Source organism: Euleptes europaea, chromosome 19 (assembly GCF_029931775.1).
Source record: "Euleptes europaea isolate rEulEur1 chromosome 19, rEulEur1.hap1, whole genome shotgun sequence".
NCBI lineage: Eukaryota > Metazoa > Chordata > Lepidosauria > Squamata > Sphaerodactylidae > Euleptes > Euleptes europaea.
This window is the reverse complement of record NC_079330.1, coordinates 2,948,315-2,967,865: the sequence shown is the minus strand read 5'-3', so window position 1 is coordinate 2,967,865 and position 19,551 is coordinate 2,948,315. Positions and strand designations below refer to the sequence as shown.

Below are 19,551 nucleotides of genomic sequence, written 5' to 3'. Positions count from 1 at the left end.
ATATCCGATAATAGCCATGTCACCTGTGCCCTCGTACTGCCAGATGCTGAGGTGCACGTTTCCATATTTTTAAATAAAGGTGTAATTTACAGTCAAAAACTGGCTCTCAAGTTAGCTCAAAAACCAAATATATTTTTAAGCCCCACTCTGCAGTCAAAAACTGGCTTCCACATTAGCTCAAAACCCAAAATATATTTTAAAACCCTATTTTACTGTCAAAGACTGGCTCCAAGTTAGGTCAACAACCAAATATATTATATTTTTAAACCCCACTTTACAGTCAAAAACTGGCTTCGAGGTTGGCTCAAAAATCTAATAAAACAACAAAGTTGAACACATTTTTTTTTGCTAATGTCAGAATTATACAGAATTGGATTGCTAAAAATGATAACAATCCATAATCTCTGGCAGTCCTTGGAAATGAAAATTATTCTGGTCAGTTCTCTCTCTTTCTCTGCTTTTCATAATTGCATGAACCAAGGAAGGGGGTGTGAATGGAGCGAGTGATTCAGCAGATAATCTAATTGACACGGGTGTCTTCCATACCGAAAACATAGCTGAAAACGGAGGAAGATTGTCCCCAAGGGGGTTCCTTCACATGGCAAGCCACTTTCTGCCAGTCATTGCTAGGGTTGCCAACAACCAGGTAACAGCTGGAGATCTCCTGCTATTACAACTGATCTCCAGCTGATAGAGATCAGTTCACCAGGAGAAAATGGCCGCTTTGGCAATTGGACTCTATAGCATTGAAGTCCCTCCCCAAACGCTGCCCTCCTCAGACTCCACCCCCAAAAATCTCCAGGTATTTCCCAACCTAGAGTTGGCAACTCTATTCATTGCCCTGCAGCCATTAATATGGAGAGAGGTTTCTCACTTCTTTATAAGCACAAGTTTTTTGTTCCTTGATGCTGAATCCACTAGGGACAGAGGCAAACCCAGAGGCTGTGGTTATATCCCACCCAGTCTGCACTATGCCTGTAAGGGAGAAAGAAATACCAACATCTTGGTTGCATCCTCTGGAAGGTAGGTAGGCAGGCAATGGCGAAGCAGACTAGACAGGTGAATCCCTTCTTCTCTCAAATGCATATTTGGAGAAACATGCAAAACACACTACTGGGCACTATTGGACATCTTAGCAACCTTTGTAGGTTGCTAAGTAGGTTACTGCCAGAATCAGACCACAGGTCTGTGAGATGCTCTCCTCCCAAGGAAGTCCCCCTTCTGATTGATCAGGGATACCCGGCAGTTCTGATTCAGCTTCAGTTCCATTCAACACAAATCAGAGGCTGCCTTTGATCTTCATCCTATCCAGCTGTGTGCAGCAGCAACAGAACTTGGCATATGAGTCAGTTGCTTCCCTTCAGACCCCTCCCCTATGATTAACCTGCATTCCTGGGGTGTCTAAATAGCCGTTCCACCTTCCGTGAGCAAGCCCTCCCCCGCTCCAGCAGCCTGTATCTTCCCAAGCCACTAGCTGAGGGCAGGTTTGGGTTTTCTGCTCTGCCAGAGAGAAGATCCATTGGCATTTTTCCATCTGCCAGATGTGGGTAAATCTGTCTTCTTGTTCCCTGCCTTTCGGGAAACTGATTTGCTTACCAAAGCTTGTTACCACATTTTGGAACTGGCAAATTATCAGAGCAACTTTCCTTCTCACCCCACAACAAGTCTCAGTCTACTTAGGGCAACCCTGTAGGGGTTTCAAGCCAAGAGATGTTCAAAGGTGGGTTGCCATCACCTGCCTCTGCATCACAACCCGTGGCTCAGTGGTAGAGCTTCTGCTTGGCGTGCAGAAGGTCCCAGGTTCAGTCCCTGGCATCTCCAGTTAAAGGGAGTAGGTGATGCGAAAGACCTCTTTCTGCCTGAGACCCTGGAGAGCCGCTGCCGGTCTGACTAGACAATACTGACTTTGATGGACCAAGGGTCTGATTCAGTATAAGGCAGCTTCATGTGTTCATGTGTTCAACATGCCATTATGGGAATCAACAGTTGTGGATAATGGTCCAAGAGACCTTACCAGTGAGATTTTGTTTGCTTGTTTGCTACTTTGAATTTCAAGTGCCATCCGTCCAACAGTCAGCATGGTTGCAGTAAAGTTAGCTGCAAGGAGTCACTTTCTTTCCATGTGGGTGTGGTATCGCTTCTAACACCCTCGCTCCCCTAGCCTAACGAGGGATTCAGCCAACACACGACCCCTTGAGTTTCCCCCCTCTCCTCTTGCAAAGGGCATGTTGCTCTGTGGTGCTTTGCTTTTTGTCAGGCTATGTTTTTGACGCCTCGTTTACCGCGAAAGATTCCGGCTGTGCGACTCATCTCTCTCCCGAGTCTGCTGGAGTCTCGCGTTTGGCTCACCCCTGGTTATCCGCAGGAATCCATCCCAACACGCTGCAGGCAAAGAATGGCTGCGCGTGTGCCTTTGACTGGGGCTGCTGGATCATTGGGCAAGAGAAATTAATGTTCGGCATGTTCTCTTTATTCGTGGCAACAGCGAAGTGTCGGACACGGCCCGAGGGCATGTCTGCAGAGGAAAGATAGGGGCCACCGCTGCAGGGAGTTTCATCGTGTGTCTCTTCTCCCTTTCCCAAGTAGCAAGAAGTTCAAAAGACAGCTTCCTTTGAAGGAGAGACTGGTGACTCATGTCTTCTAAAAAATGAAGATTTGAGAGTCTTCCACGAGGTATGCGGTCCTCACCTCTCGAGATTGCAGATGCTGGACCTTCACTCACCACTGCCAGGTGGGCAAAAGAGAGATCAGCAGGCGCTAAAGGAGCAGGCTTTGCCCAGCCATGGAGTCAGTCAAGTCAGCAATGGGAACCAACCAGCTACTACTCTCTCCTGTATAAACTTGAGGGCCTTTTCCTCCTTCTTAGCCAGAGCAGCTTGTTGAAATTTGAGTGTTCCTTGATGTGTTGCTAGGCTGGCTCCTACCAGCCACTTCCTGCCTTTTCTTTTCTTTTTTGAACACATAAACACATGAAGCTGCCTTATACTGAATCAGACGCTTGGTCCATCAAACTCAGTATTGTCTACTTAGACTGGCAGTGGCTCTCCAGGGTCTCAGGCAGAGGCCTTTCACATTACCTATTTGCCTGGTCCCTTTAACTGGAGATGCCGGGGATTGAACCTGGGACCTTTTGCATGCCAAGCAGATGCTCTGTCGCTGAGCCATAGCCCTTCCCTAAGCCGATCTAAAGATAATTAACTGCCTCCAGCCATAGCTAAATTCCTCCCCATTTCTCCTGTGTGAACCTAATCCCCAGTTAAGAGCTTTATTTTAAGACCCTATTCCATGTATTCTCCCCCCCACCCTCAGAGGCGAGGAGGGTCTTCAGTGGAGAGAGGGATTTTCTGTGGTGGTACCCAAACTTTCTGTCTTTTCAGGAATGTTTGCCCAATCCTACATATAACAACTAGACATTGAAACATTTGCGTTCAGTGGTGATGTTTTAATTCGTTAAAATACGTGTTCTCTTTCAGATGCTGCCTTGATGTCTGTTTCCCAAAATGCAGAGCGCAGCCTCTGCCCCCGAGTAAACCTTAGCATTTATATACTGGTTTCAGTGCTCAAAATGCTTCATGCTTGCTATCTAGGGATGCCAGCCTGCAGGTGGGACCTGGGGATCCCCTGGAATTACAGCTCATCTCCAGTCTATAGAGATCAGTTCCCCTGAAGAAAATGGATGCTTTGAACACATGAATGCATGAAGCTGCCTTAGACTGAATCAGACCGTTGGTCCACCAAAGTTAGTATTGTCTACTCAGACTGGCAGCGGCTCTCCAGGGTCTCAGGCAGAGGTCTTTCATGTCACCTACTTGCCTGGTCCCTTTAACTGGAGATGCCGGGGATTGAACCTGGGACCTTCTGCATGCCAAGCAGAAGCTCTACCACTGAGAGGGGGACTCTATGGCATTGTACCCCACTGAAGTCCCTGTCCTCCCCAGGCTCCATCCCCAAATCTCCAGGAGTTTCCCAACCTGGATCTGGCAACCTTAACCCACCATCCCCTGCCAGTTGCCAGGGAGGACCTGGCAACCTTATCATTATTTCATTGTAATTCTAACACTGGATGGGAAGGCTAAGGTTGAGAAAGAGGGTCACTTACTCATGACTACCTAGTGAGTATCTGGTGGAGGTGAAATTTGAACCAGGGACCGCCCAGACCCCAGCTCACTCTTTTGGCCATTGCTCTGCTCCAGCAAATGAATAACTACACGGCTTTACTCTCCTGGCTTGAGATTTCAACTAAGGCGAAGCCTCTGTTAACTGGTCCCAAGTCCTTTATTTGTAGGGTTGCCAACCCCTGGTTGGAAAACTCCTGGAGATTTGGGGGCACATCCTGGTGGAGACCTCAGTAATGTATAATGGCACCCAGCAAAGTTGCCATTATCTGGAGGGAGGACTCCAGGTCACACCTGCAGGCTGGCAACCCTATTTATTCACCATACTCCCATAGTGAATGGGCCACTCTGACTGCCTCTTTGGGCTCATGGGCGAATTTTCACCAGCAAAAGGGTATCGTCTTCATCTCAAAGGCACAAGAGGTTCTTCTAAGATATGCTCAATGAGATGGATGGATCCTGACCTGAATGCAGAAGAACATGGGGCCATCATTATGTATTGCTTCTGGTATCAGACTGTCCCTCTTCTAATGTCTCTGTAACTCACTGCTGCTGGTGAGGAAAGGGAGACAAAAATGGCAGTACAGCTGTGCTTTTTGTCCCTCCTTCCTTCTCTTGTAGAACTCGAGGTGGTGTCCATGGGGTTCCCCAGGAGGTCTCTCCAATCTAATTGGCTTCAGATCTGCTCTGCTTCAGCCAGACGGCTGCATTGACCATCCCTGGAGCGGATAGGATTCTACCTTTTTTTAAACAGTATTTTTCAATTAAATATGTGAGCATTGAAGAAGAATTGTCTTGGCTACTCGGTGGTTTCAAAACGCTTCAAGAAGATGGATGCAAGTTATTATGGATGGGAGGGAGGGAGTTGGTAGAAGAAACTGATGGGGAGGGGCTGGGCAATAGAACCGCTGAACCAGAAGGCGAGTCGGAGGTTTGCTTCTTCGAACCAGCATCTCTGCACTCAGTCAGTGGAAACGGAGATGGCTTGTAGTATGTGTGTATGTTGAATGGGAAACATCCTGGACCCCCTTGTAGTATATACAAATGAATAAAACACCATTTATACCAGGTGATGCAAAAGGTCTCTGCCTGAGATCCCGGAGAGCCGCTGCCAGTCTGAGAAGACAATGCTGACCTTGATGGACCCCTGGCCTGATTCAGCATAAGGCAGCTTCAGGTGTGTTCAACAGGGGCTTGGACTACATGGCATGTGCATATGGTTGCCTGTTCTGGGTTGGGAAATACCTGGAGATTTTTGGGTCAGAGTCTTTGGAGGGTGGGGCTTGGAGGGATCAGTTGTAATAGCAGGAGATCTCCAGCCACTACCTGGAGGTTGGCAACCCTACATGTAAGGCCGCTTGCAATTCTGTGACTCTGACAGTCTGAATGAGCAGATTTGAAGCCCAGCCCCCGAGTACATCCAGGAAGCCCCACCCCCGCCCACAGATCTTTCAACACACAACGAGACCAAGCAAGGAGGTTGTGTTCCCAGGTGCCTCTAGGCCATGCTTTATTTGCAAATGGAACCAGAATACAACCAACATTGGAATCATTGGACGAGAGAAAGTAAACATGGATGGGCAGATGCTATTTTACACTGGCAGGCAGAGGTTGTTATATTTTAAAGAAATCAGAGAATGAGCTAGGAGAAAAGTTGCTGGCCATTTACGCAGGGTCAGTTTTGATGCTCGCTCAAAGCTATTTTTTAAAATGCGACCTTTAAAATGCCTATTCATGGTCCCGATGCAAAAGGAGAAATTCCACCCACCCAGCCACCCACTCCCACTCGCCTGTTCCTTTGTTCCTGTTTGCATAGCCATTAGCAAGCTGTGTGCATAGCTAATGTGCAGCTGTAATTTTGCTTGGCTCCTTGAGGGGATTCTTCACGGTGGGGGCGGAGCAAACACAAAAGGTCGTATTAAAGGGGCTCTTAAGAAAAGCAAAGCTGGTTTGCAGTGGCTTCGCAGTCACTCCCTGAATGATGTTCAGCATGAAAAACTAAAAAAAATATGTGGGGCAATTCAGCCTGGAGCGCGCTGCTAATTATCAAGCATAAATGGCCGTCGACTCTTAAACTGCCACCTCCCCACCCCCCTGCCCTGTAGCTGTCCCTTTAATGGCAGTTTGATCTGCAGCAATGAGCAGGTGGTGGCAGTTAGCTGCATGCCAGGAAAAAGGTTATCCTGCTGATGTCTGCATAGCAAACCTCTGTTAAAGGCATAGGAGCAAACTAGGCTGGGGATTGTTTTGCTGGTTGGTTGACAACCCTACGTGGGAGGCGAGTCAGAGGGTCCCAGGTCCAGAGGCAAAAAAAGGGCTGGCAAAGGGAAGGGCTGAAGGGGGCGCTAGCAAGCGGTGAAGGTTTTCCAGAAGAAATTTTTGCAGGGGGCTTTGCGGTCTCGCTGGGTGGTCTGGGACAGCTGCTCCAGTATGGAGTGTTCTTCCTCCAGCTCGCTTGCGGGTGGATCGTCCGAATCAAAGGAAGCCGTGGCCTCGTGGTGCGTGTCCACATCATCCAGCAGCTCTGCCAGCATTTTCAGAATCAGGCCTTTCCGGACTTTGAACTGCTCCTGCGGAGGGAGAGGGAGAGAGGCAGAAGGCGGTGAGGTTGTCTTCCTTGCTGGACAACGTGAGCACACTGTGCTTGTGTGTTGGGGGAAGATGGTGGGCATTCCAAGTGGCATGCCTAGGGGTGGGTAGGGTTGCCCTCAGGGTGGCAAGACACAAAGAATGACCGAGTCCCCCTCTCTTACATTTTGCAGAAGAGGGAATCACAGCAAGCGCTGCTTCTCCCACCCCTGCAAGACAGGCGGTGCCAAGGAAGTCCCTTTTTCTCCAGAGCTGACCACAGTAAACCAACCCTCTCCTTTCTATCTGGTCTGCCACCAGGGCACTTTTGTAGTAGACCGGCTGTTGTGCCTTTAATAACAGTTTGAACCCCAGAAATAATTGCTACTGAGCCCCCTCTGTTCATCTCTTATCTTGAGAACCCTACAGGGTTGTTGCCAGAAGTCCGCTGTGATTTGATGGCATGTTCCTCCTCCAACATGCAGCACAAGTATTGGAGGACCAAACAACGTGATTCCGAAGTCCCACGACATCAGCTACAGGCACGTAATTTGTCCCCAAACAGCCACAGAGATGGTTTCATATGGGTAAGAGCTACAGCTGGGACTGCCAACTTTTCAACTGGTCCCTCTGGCTGTCCCTTTAATATCATTTTTATCAGCAGCAATGGGCAGATGATGTTATTTAACCTGTACCTCATGAAAAGCATCAATTGTCCATTTCCACTTGTCAAACCTCTGGGACATTTTTCAGCAAATCTGACTAGAATGGGCTAAAATTCCTGGGCCTTTGCAAACTTAACAACAGGCAAAAAACAAAACAAAAAACCCAACAGGAGCAGTTCTCCTTAACTTTGCATCTCCACCAGTGGAACTGCACCTGTTAGATTTCTGCAAGCTGTCTACCTGTTAACAGGAAATTATGTGCCTGGACATGGCAATCCCGTTTTTAGCCGACTTGTGGATGGTAGCTTAAAATGGACTTTCAAGACCTGGCTCTGATTATCTTACTATGTGGACATAATACAAAGAGACAGACTGGTGGTGTCCAATATTAGATCCCAGAAGAATGGAATGAGAAGCAACTTCTGTTGACCACAACAGGGACTCACAAAACCTGCCCCAACAATCCTCAGGGCCCCAACAATTTACTCCTTCTCAGACTGCGTGATTGACAGTTCAGATATGAAGGATCCGCTGGAACCACAGACTATCCAAGACAAAATGGTCGGGTCCAGAGATTGCGCAGTGTGGGAGCAAGGGGATTCTTTCCAAACTAATAAATTTTCCTTTTTCACTTAAAAACAACAACAAAAAACCCCTTTCTTCCCTTATTCTTTCCTCTTGTCTTTCCCACCTTCTTTCTTTTTCCTGCTCTTTCTTTCTCACATTTCCTCTTACTCATTGTCAGTGTTAATGATAGGACATTAATTTATAGGGTCGCCATAGGTTGGAAGCAACTTGACAGCACATAGCTCACACATTCTGAGTGCATTGTGAACTCCAGCAATCACTTCTTTCCTTCCTTCTCCTTTATTTACCTACCTCTTCTCTTTCTCCTCTTTGCTCGGAACTCTCTCCCTTTCTTCCTGTTGCCACTGTCTTTGCTGCCTCTTTAACCTTACCTTTTTTCCCCTGTTGAAAAAGCCCTTCTTGTGCTTTGACCTCTAGCTGGTCAGCAACTCCACCGTCCTTTTCCAACTTCCAGAATGCTTCAAACCTGGTGAAAACATCCCAATGCCCTGCGTAGCAATTCCTGAAGGAATCTCATTCTTTTGACTCACCCTACTGCTCTGAAGCGAAAACTTGTCCTCTCCGGGCAGCGCTGATGCTCTCACGCTCCAGGCCAACAGCATCACAGCGACGAGGCTGGCTACCAGCTGCATGATGAAGGGGATCAGGCAGTGATGCTCTTTGGATCAGGCAGTGATGCTCTTTAGTCCGATTCTTTCTCAGAAGGTGGCTGCTGCCTGTTTTATAAAGCCCTCCCAGAACGGTGCAAAGTGACGCACAGCGCAGAGCAATCTTGCAGGCCAATGAGACTCCAGAGGAGTGTCGGCAGAAGGTTGCTGGAGGAGGGAGAGGGCCGTGAAGGACCCCCCCCACCAAAAGTGACAAGCCAAAGGGAATGATATGAATGAAAGGCGGAGGAGGATTATAACCACACTAGCAGAGCGTGTCACTTTGCTCTATGTAAACAAAATTATTCCAGTGAGTTCACGCAGCACAGATAGGTGTGAAACCAGTCCTCAGATTTTGGTGGTAATTTTTGCTTTTCTGGATGTTGGTGCTGTCTGCTTAGGACACTTACCTGCCAAAGCTGACATGTGGACTTTGCAATGGAAGTCTGAATTATTCTCACGCATCCTATGCATGTTGTTATCAGAAAGGTGGCAATCAACTTAATTGTGCATTTTGTTCCCCATTCGAAAGCACAGAGAGCATCCTAAATGCCTGCAGATTTGAATCATTGCGGCAAGAGGTTTAATAGTGTTTCATCTTGCCCATCTTCTTGCTGTCTCCCTCCATCCTCCGGCATCTGATAATATTCTTAACAATACAGAACATAGTTTTCGCATCAGAAGTTCAGTGACACAGACATTCCCAGCATCTGTTTCTTGAGACACCAAATGTCTAGAAGCAAAGAAAACGAAAACTTCAAAAGGTGTTCCTAATATTGAGTCATATTATTTACTCTTCCTGTTTTTCTTAAGTAAATCTAGCATTTTGATTTAGCAATATGGATACTTCTCCTGGGGGCAAGATGTTATTTGGCAGATATCTAATTAAAATATTGTACTTTAAGATTTGGACAATTAAATTTAAACAAATGGGCACTTTAGCAAAAACTCACTGACAGCAAGTTGGGTATAACATTTGGAATACCCGTCAAGGTCTGCATTCAAATTCTTACACTGCCATGGGCTTGGGCCCATCTTTGATTCTTGGCATTACCTGCTTTACAGGGTTAGTGTGAGGACAAATGGGAAAAACATACTGAGTTACTTGGAAGAATGATGGGATAAAAATATGATTGATATTTAATATAGTTGTCTTTTAAAAATATCTTCCAATTTAAAATGAAGTACTACCACTTGTTTACCACTTGTTTTTTGACAAATGGTTACTGGACACAGTAAATGGTTGGAGATAGCGGTACGTTAAAGGGCGGGGACTGTGGAGGGGGAAAGAACTGGGGCATGGTGGTTGGGGAAAACAGGCTCCCAGTCCTGAGCTAAAGCACCATTTGTGCTGGGGAGGGGAGAAAGGATGACTGGGAAAATGGGCCCAGCTTTACTGTAAGCCAGGTAGCTTTCAAGCGGCTTTCAGAACCCCTCCCCAGGGGCTAGCCCATTGTGTGTGTGAGTGTGGGGGGTGGCAGACCTGGAGGCTGCAGGCTTCTCTTTGGTCTATGGTCTCTGCCAAAGCTTGAGGGTCCTTTAGCTGCTCTTCAGTGTTTTCTTTTCCATTTCCTATTATTCACCAGAAGCCTATGGACCTCCCTTCTGGGAGGAGTGTGGTGTGATTTGAGACATCACTATGTGAGGCATTTTGCAAAACAATATTCTTTTTTGCCGGGCGCAAAGAATAGAAAAGAAAGAAGATGGCTTCCTAGAGGCACCTGGCTGGCTACTGTGTGAACAGACTGCTGGACTTGATGGGCCTTGGTCTGATCCAGCAGGGCCTTTCATATGTTCTTATGTTCTTAAGATGACAGGGTCTAGTGAAGCATGTTGGGAAGTAGAATCCTCAGGACCAAAATTATTGTGATTCAGTGGCAGCTTAGGTGATTTACATGCAAGAATGTCCCAGGTTCAATCCCCAGCGTCTACGGTAAAGGGATCTCAGTGCCTTCATTCCTGAGACTTTGGAGATCTGCTGCTACCTGGAGTAGGCAGTCCTGTTCAAGAGGGATGGATGCACTGACTTGTTATGAAACAGCTTCATATAAACAAAAATAGCCTGTGTCAATCAATCAATGGAAGCTTTTATTGGTTAATCTGCCAATTAAATTAGGTATCTCTAATGGTTTTACAGCTGTGCGCAAATCATGCCGTAGCTCTCCACTAAGCAACTCTGATCTTGTGCTGATCTTTCACTTAAATTGTCTGGATTTTTGTTTGTTTCCTAGCCTACGAGTTCCTAGCTGCATGGTATCTTATTAAAACACCCCTGTGCTTCAGTTCTGGATATTAAGTATGTAAATTTAAGTTAAAGATTCCTCAGCTGGACTGAATGTTTGAGGTTTTATAAAAGAGTACATCCAGGAACAGAGCTCTTGCATATAAATTGCAGGTTTAAAGAAAATTGTTCTCTTTGTGACTGCAATGTAAAAATTAGAAGTAGACAATAACGAGAGGTCTTGAAATGAGTGGCGATTGTATAAGATGCCCGCACACACACCCCACCCCGCATAAAAGCATTTATGTAACAAACATCATAAAATACTTTAAAAGGTCAATTGTAATACACTTTATGAAATACTTTAAAAGATTCATAATAAACAAATCTGTCAGCAATGTTGAAAATAATACACGGTGACATCAGTCCACTTCGAGTTTTAAGTCAGATCAACAATGATGTGGAACAAATAAAAACCCATGAGTTCTTCACATTCGATAAATGGCATAAAATTGGCCCAAACCTTCCCAGTGAAGCAAAAACACTGTGAAGCCTGAAGGCATGTGAAGTTTTCTCTCCTATCAATTCTTATAAGTGCGCCCGCTCAGCTTATACCAGACTTCTCTCTTGATTGATTATCTTTGGCGAAATTTTTTGGCACTTCTCAGTTATTGTATCTGTGTTGTGGAACAGCCTGCGAAAGGATAGGAGTTTCTTTATGGGCATTTAGAAGGACCTGTAAACCCTTTATGATTCAAAAGGCACTTTGTTGACTGTCAATGCATTGTTTAACTGGCGCTTGTTCTGATGGGGGTTAGGATTGCTTTGGGCAATATCCCTCGCAATTAATTTTTGCGATGTTTTAAATAATTTTATTGCTGCCTCTTCATCTAAAATGTTTTACATGATGTAAGTCACCTGGAGCTCCCAGAATGACAGGGCATAATGTTTTGTAATAATAATAATAAAAACATCCCAAGAAGCTGGAAGTCATCTATAGAATATATTACTCATGGTCATGGAGGATAAATCATCCTAGCCCCTGAGGCAAAATTTCTCCCAGCCAGGAACTGTTTCTCATCTAGGAGTGAAAAGTCAACTGCCCTCAGCTGGAAGCAGAAATGCTACTTCGTGCTCCTGTAATGCACAGTACAGGAAAGTTATGGTATTTACAATAAGATGAGTATAGAATCTGTGTGCATAACAGGAAAGGAGCCAGAGAGAGCCATCAATGCCCCTGGAGTCCCGTACAAATCCGGGACAAATCTTTGCTTCATTGTAGGGCTTTGTGCTGAGAACTATGCTGGAGACACATTTTTTTTAGAGTGATGGAGGCTGCGTTATAAGGGCGTCATAGCCAGCGGCATTGCATATATTTCCATGAAAATTATACAATCAATCAGGTTATGCAAGTTTTGGGAAGTGCAAAAAAATAAATCTGCCAGATCTTTGAGCAGAAGAGGAAGGCGTATGAAAGAGAACAGCTATAGCTCAGTAGAGCTCAGGCGGTGCAGACGGCTGCCCCTTCCCCCCAACTCAGCACCAAGTGCCTCTAATGAAAAGGATACCAGGGAGTAAAGCTGGGGAGGACTTTTTGTTTGAGATGTTGGAGAGGCATATGAAAAGGGACAGAGTGGGATAGATTCCATTCTAGACATTAGGGAGAAATTTCTGACTGTGGGAGCGGTTCCTCAGTGGAACAGGCTTCCTCGGGAGGTGGTGGGCTCTCCTTCCCAGGAGATTTTAAAGAAGAGGCTAGATGGCCATCTGTCAGCAACACTGATCCTATGACCTTAGGCAGAAATGATGAGAAGGAGGGCATCCTGGCTGTCTTGTGGCCATGGAGTAGGGGTACTGGGTGTGTGCGGGGGAGGTAGTTGTGGATTTTTCTGAATTGTGCAGGGGGTTGGACTAGATGACCCTGGTGGTCCCTTCCAACTCTATGATTCTATGAGATTTGGACTTGGTGTAAGTTGTTTCTTGTGGCCCAGTGGGAGAGCAGGTGCTTTGTATTAGAGTTATACCAATATGCCATTTATTTTTGGTGTCTTTTTGTTTTTGTATATATTTGTTGTTGCCCACTGGTGGATTTAGGGCTGCACTCTGACTGGTGCAAGCCGGGGCCTGAGACCCTATTGTGATAGGATAGTGAAGCCTACCGAAGAGTGAAGGTGGCTCTGAATACCTTTGATGGTGCAAGAAGGGTGATTAATTTGACATGGTATTGTTCTTGACACAGTGATGTTTCCTTCCCTTCCTTCAATCTTTTACCTTTTTTTCAGTGTGCCCCCACCTTTGACTCACAGAAACAAAGACTTGAAAGGCTCAGCAATATTGTTCTGGTTGTCTAGAAACCTCAAGATGTCCCCCAAGATCTCAGAATGCAGTCTTGTTAATTCTCCATGGGCATTCATCCCTTAAAGCTACAAATGTTGATTCTTTTATTTTTTATTTTTTAATTCCCCAAATGTGTTTTTTTTAGATTTCTGATTTTCATGCAAACCTGGGTTTCCCTCAGGGTTGTAAAAAACAAACAAACAAACAAACAACCCCCCCCCAAAAAAAAACCATGTCTGTCCATGGTCCCATTGTGTGGATTTTTTGATCCACATTTTAGGGAACAGTTCAAAATGAGATATAACAAATCTCATCTCACAATGCAAAATCTTTCCTCCACAATTCTTTAAGCTCTTGGGGACTTTGAGCAGACTGACCCTCCACCCCCTCTTTTCCCCTTTAACTGATAGCTGCTCTGAACAGTTTCTCCTTTCTGAAGCATTTCCAGTCTATCATGCTGCCTTTAAGGGGTTTCTTTTGGATAATTTACAAAGTCATATTTTCCTGCACATCTGGTGCGTCTCCTAACAAAGTAGAGACTCCATCTTGCCCGTGGGTGGCTCAGTTTTTCTGGTTCCACCTACCACATGAAGGCCATCCAGTTTCCTGTTAGATGCTGTATAGTTTATCACATACCTGTCTTTGTTCATTTTGACACTGCATCCAAATAGAGCTGCAGATTCCACAGTTACCCATCCCAGATGACTCCAAAATGAAATTGGAGATGTTTCAGGACCATGGAGAGTTCTACCCATTTCTCATCCCGTTTCCAATAGATTGTTGGTCTGTTACGGTAAGGGAATGTCCTTTCCAAAAACCTCCCTCTTGATTCTCGTACTACAGTTTTCCTACTTTGTCTGTTTCATATATTGCTCTCCCACAAAAGAGTTGTGAAGTTCGCACCTATTTTTTGTATATATTTCTGAAGCATTCCATTCCATCTTCAGCAGAAGACCCCGAGATGCCTGTAATTATCTCCCTCTGAGTTCTGACCACTTCCTCATTTTGCTTCTGGGTGAGCTCTTTGCCTGCTTCCTTGCTCAGCTTCCTTTCCCTTCATCTTATCAATGAGCCGAATGCTTTTGAGAGACAAAACTCCCTTCAGACAAAGGGAGCTTTGAGTCTTGAAAGCTTACACCTGGGAAATCTTGGTCTCTAAGGGGCTACTGGACTCGAATCTTGTTCTTCTATGAAGTTTGGTGCTTCTGCTGGGGGTGGGGTGGGGGAGGCTTCCAATGCACTGCAGTGTAAATATCACAAAACCACTACGGACACCACCCCTCTTCGCCCCCGATTATCCCTTGCGTGTGCACATTGGTTGATTAATTACTGGTAAGAACAATACACTCAGCACCGGGTAAGAATTATTCTTTATTTCCCATTTTCCTGCATAGGGTATGATCTGGATTCAAATAAAGACCACCACCACCAACAGGCAGGCACCGAGGCCAAGATTTCTTTGTGATTTCAGAATGACCGGGTCAGGGGGTGTCCGAGCGAGCTGTGATAGTGTGTGTGTTTGCAAGCTGTCTGTGGGGAGATTGTCCAGATATGGAGGCAACAATCAGGAGTGTGGAGTTCTTCACAGGGTGTGGAACTGGTTTAGTTGTCTGCTGAGAGGCAAAGGAGATGCATGTGGACCCTTTACTCTCATCCACAGCTTTGTTCAGTCTTGCTGGGGTTGCGCCGAGTGGACTTTGATTCTGGTGAGCTTCGTTCCCACTTCATCCTCAGTGTTCATCAAGCTTTCTGGCTCTGACCTGTTACCACAAAACAGAGGAGAATTTCAAGGAGGAGGAGGAACAAGATTCCTTAAGGTCCAAAGGTTGGCTGAAGGGGGTTCAGCTGCAAAAAGCAAGTATATTTGAAGATTGTTGAACGAGGTGCAAAGTCAGAGCACTGGTCTATCCAGAACAGTGCAGACTCCTGCCAGTGTGGTGTAGTGGTTAACAGCAGTGGTTTGGAGTGGTGGACTCTGATCTGGAGAACCGGGTTTGATTCCTCCCTCCTCCACATGAGCGTGGGCACTAATCTGTCTAGTCTATCCTCCTGACATATTTCTACAAAATATTGGTACCAGGAATTATGAGAGATGTTTGCCATATTCGGGCCTCTGATATTAAGTACCCCGGAAACTGAGGACCAGAATGCCCTTGAGTTATTTGAATTAATGGCCTGCAGGAGATGAACTGGATTTGTTTCCCCACTCCTACACATGAAGCCAGCTGAGTGACCTTGGGCTAGTCCCACTCTCTCAGCCCCATGTACCTCACAGGGTGTCTTCTGTGAGGGGGGGAAGGGAAGGTGACTATAAGCCAGTTTTGATTCTTCCTTAAGTGGGAGAGAAAGTTGACATATGAAAACCAACTCTTTTCCTTCTTCTTCTCTGATTGAAGCTGACTCCGCTTTACCCCAGAATTAGAGACATCAGGGGCTCAGCCTGAGACTTCCTGGATGCAGAGTACATGCTCTACTTTTGAACTGTGTTGGACTCTTCCCTTGGGTACACTTCTTAATTCCTGCAGCATTGTTTTCAGCCTGGGATCCCTTTTCTTGAGAAGCAAAAAAATGCGTGCCTTTGTCATTCATATGCTAGGCAAGAATGGGTGTTATGTGTCATCTGACCTACAGTGACCCTATGGCGACCCTATAAACTAATGACCTCCAAAATGTCCTATTATTAACAGCTATGATTAGGTGTTGCAAACTGAAGGGGTTGGCTTCTTTTATTGAATCAATCCATCGCCTATATAGTCATGCAATTATAGTCATTATTAAATCAGGTCATTAAAATATTTATATCTTGCTTTTGATTAAAATGTATTTATCTATCAATACAGGCAACCCTCTTGTTGAAAAAATGTAGCTATGAACCAGATGAGATCTCTGCTTCAGTCAGGGTTGTTTGTGTCCATTTGTTGATTTTATAGGAACATGGAAGACCCACAGAACATGAATGGACAGAGAATTCGGCTGTGTCACCTGAAGTCATTAGTCTATGGAGACACTGATCCCATTTGGACCCTATTCTTAGCCACTAGGAAGAATAATCTGCCCCCTTTAATGCTCTGCTGAAAATATTCCAAATACATTATGTACTGTTTTCAAACTTGGAAGTAAGTGTATGGATCAGTTATTGTATTGTATGCCAATAAAGGTCTTGAATTGAATTGAATTGGAAGTAAGTGGAGACAAGGATAAAATGATTTTATGAAGATAACTTAATAAAATATGTGGCTTTGGACTCTTTCGTGAGTATGCACACTGGCTTTGATCCGAAATGGGACAGATCTATGGGTAATATTAAATGGTAATTTTAAAGGTATTCTTGTTTAATAGAAATATAGTAATAGAGAATAAATATTTCACACTTGAGAATGTTAAGAGATTAAAATGGGATAAAAGGCATATTCCCACCCAGTGTATGTATATATTTTCTGTCTCTCTTTTGCTAAATAATTGAACGGTAGATACAATATTTTTGAAGCACTATTGTAATACCCCATCCCCCCATCCCTTTTCTTTTACATTCTTTTCTTTATTCTTTTTAAAAATTAAATAATAAAAACAAAACAAAATAAAAAAACAAAATGGGACAGATTTTACTTCGTGTGAACAAGGTCTGGCTTGTTGAAGGCTTTAACGGTCAGAGTTCATTGGTTCTTGTAGGTTATCTGGGCTGTGTGACTGTGGTCTTAGTATTTTCTTTCCTGCCACAGCTGCTGGCGAAACGTCAGGAAAGAAAATACCAAGACCACAGTCACACAGCCCGGATAACCTACGAGAAGCAAAGGACTGGCTTGTTCATTTCCAGTTCTGGAAAAACCCTCCTGTATGCTCCTGGTTGCTCTAACTAGCATTGTTAAGAGAAATTCTCTTAATGCCTCTTTGTCCAATTTTACTTTAATTTACTTCCTGAAATCTGATAACCCAAGTCTTTTTTTAAAGAATTTCAAGTCTGTTTCTAATCAGTTCCACTTAGATCAAAATAAAATACAAAGAGAGGACAGGCTGAAAAGAGAGGTTCCATAACACTTGAGAATTTCACTCTGCAGATGTTCAGAGGACAGCCAGAGTATTTCCACACTTTCCTGTCCTACTATTAGAGTACCACCCTGTGGCGTAGCATGAAACTGTTGTGAGGACTGAAATTACAAATTGGAAGCAAGCATCAAGAAAAGTACTCACGTTGTTGCGTTACTTCCCGATGTCTTTAAGGAGAACCTTAACACAATTTTTTCTTGTGTCCCTGGTACACATAAGCACATAATCATCCTCGTTGTCTTCCCTCCGTTGCATATCGAGAGCATCGTTCTGGATTCCGTCAGCATCCCTGTTTGACAGGCGCTCTAATTCTGCCACTCCGTCCTGTGAAGAAAGAAGATAGTAAGGAGCAAGTCTGTGGGTGTCGCTCTCCAGATCCCTCCCCGAAGTCTTCCAAGCAACTTTGAAGGAGGTTCCTGCTAAGGAGAGAGTCCCAAAGAACTGCAGGCAAAGCTAAAAGAGATCAAACAAGCAGTATATTTCACGACGCCCGGTGAATCCCAATACATTTGATTCCCTGCATGTGGAATCAAGTTAGGAGATTCCTCCCCACCCCAATGAGAAGTTGCAGCTATAGAAGGAAGAGGATAATTTTCTCTCTTTGACATCAGAGATGCCCCCAAGGGTTGTTGAGTCTGTAGCAGATACCCCAGGGCCTCACCAATGGCCTTGGCTGAGTCAGCATTTAAGACAGAAACTGTCCTACCCCACTGCAACATCTCCATGCTGGGCTGAAAAGATGCAACTTCATTTGTTGGGTTCCTGCCTTTCATATCTGTCCAAGGAAAACAGGAGGAGGAGGCTTTTTATATGCTGACTTTCTCTACCTTTTTAAAGGAGAATCAAAGCGGCCTACAATCACCTTCCCTTCCCCACAACAGGCACCCTGTGAGGTAGGGGGGGGCTGAGGGAGCTCTCTGACAGAGCTGTGATTAGCCCGGGGTCACCTAGCTGGCTTCATGTGGAGGAGTGGGAGAAACCTTTCTGGTTCACCAGATTAGCGTCCACCACTCATGTGGAGGAGTGGGGAATGAAACCGAGCTCTCCAGATTAGAGTCCTCTGCTCCAAACCACTACACCATGCTAGAAGAACATCCCATAAGTCCCCCAAAAACCTGTGTCTGAAAAAATAACATTCCTTTCAACACTGACCTTGTTGGCTCTGAGTGTACAGAGCAGAGGAAGCACAACCAGGAGGGTGAACAGAAATCTCATGTTGTTGCTGGAAAACAGGCAGGCAGGCAAGGAGGAAGGGAGGGAGAGATTGCTCACTCCTTGAATAATGGCAGTCCTAGAGCTCAGAGCCCCTGGAAAAGAAAAGAAGAAGAAAAACCCCTGTTAATTTCTGTGGCTCCACCCAGTTGCCCAGGGTGGTGTAGGTTGAGCTAGTGCCACGGATCTTGACCAAAATGTGGGCTCAGTTGAATCCTTCATCTCGTTCCCCCCCCTGCTCTTTTGGTGTCATAAATGTCTCCTCCCATACAAATTTACGTATCTGAAATTTCTTAAGTAATTCCAACTGAAGCACGCCGAAGAAAAAGATCAAAGTCGACAGGCAGCGGCCTTCTTAGATGAAGAAGAGATTATACATGCAGGTTTTTAGTTTATAACAGTAATGTCTGGCCATATGAAACAACGGTGTGTATACTTAGTTTATCCTTGATCAAATTTTCTTCATCACCTGTATGTTGCAATCCCAGCTAGATAAACCAACTTTTTGGATCTTTTCAGATACAACAGGAATGAAATGATTTACTGTTTACCATCTGTTGCATAGAGCTAATTTAAACAGTGCAATCATTCTGTGGTAGGTTAGAATTAGTCAGGAAAAATACTTTTTTTAAAGAAAGGAAATCCAAGTAAACATAGACAATTAGAACAATCTAATTATTTGCTTTTGGATGAGTAATGTTATTTTTGGGTCAGGTTCAAAGAACGGTTCTCCTTAGTAGTTAACTACTCTTCTGAGCTTCCTAAAATGGACAATTAAACATTAAACATACCGCAGAAGGCAACTCTAACACCAGGACTGGGGAGACCTGGGGTCAGATCCCCATTCAACTGTGAAGTTGAGTGACCTCAGCCTAGTCAGTCACGGCCTAGCCTACCTCACAAGGTGGTTGTGAAGATGGAACAGAGGAAGAGAAATCCATGTATGCTGCTCTGAGCTCCTTGGAGAACAGGTGGGACCAAAATGGATAGAAAGATGACAAAGGAAATTGGGTTGCAATCCTGAAGACACTTTCTGAGAGTAAACCCCATTGAATAACATGAGAGTTACTTCTGAGTAGGCTTGTTCCCTAAGACTTACTCAGCTGTTGTTCTTGGCCTTCTTCTGCAGTGAGGAAAGGCATTTGCTGTGGGTA

General features: G+C 45.0%; 1 protein-coding gene across 1 annotated transcript; it reads right to left on the bottom strand.

The window, feature by feature from the left end:
- Positions 1–6,402: 6,402 nt before the first annotated feature.
- LOC130491622 (somatostatin-2-like) lies at positions 6,403–8,568 on the bottom strand. The gene is made up of 2 exons (XM_056865395.1): positions 8,467–8,568; positions 6,403–6,685 (listed from the first exon to the last, which is right to left on the bottom strand). Exons 1-2 carry the CDS (start codon positions 8,566–8,568, stop codon positions 6,461–6,463), a joined length of 327 nt encoding a protein of 108 aa, XP_056721373.1. The 3' UTR covers positions 6,403–6,460.
- Between the last annotated feature and the right edge of the window lie 10,983 nt (positions 8,569–19,551).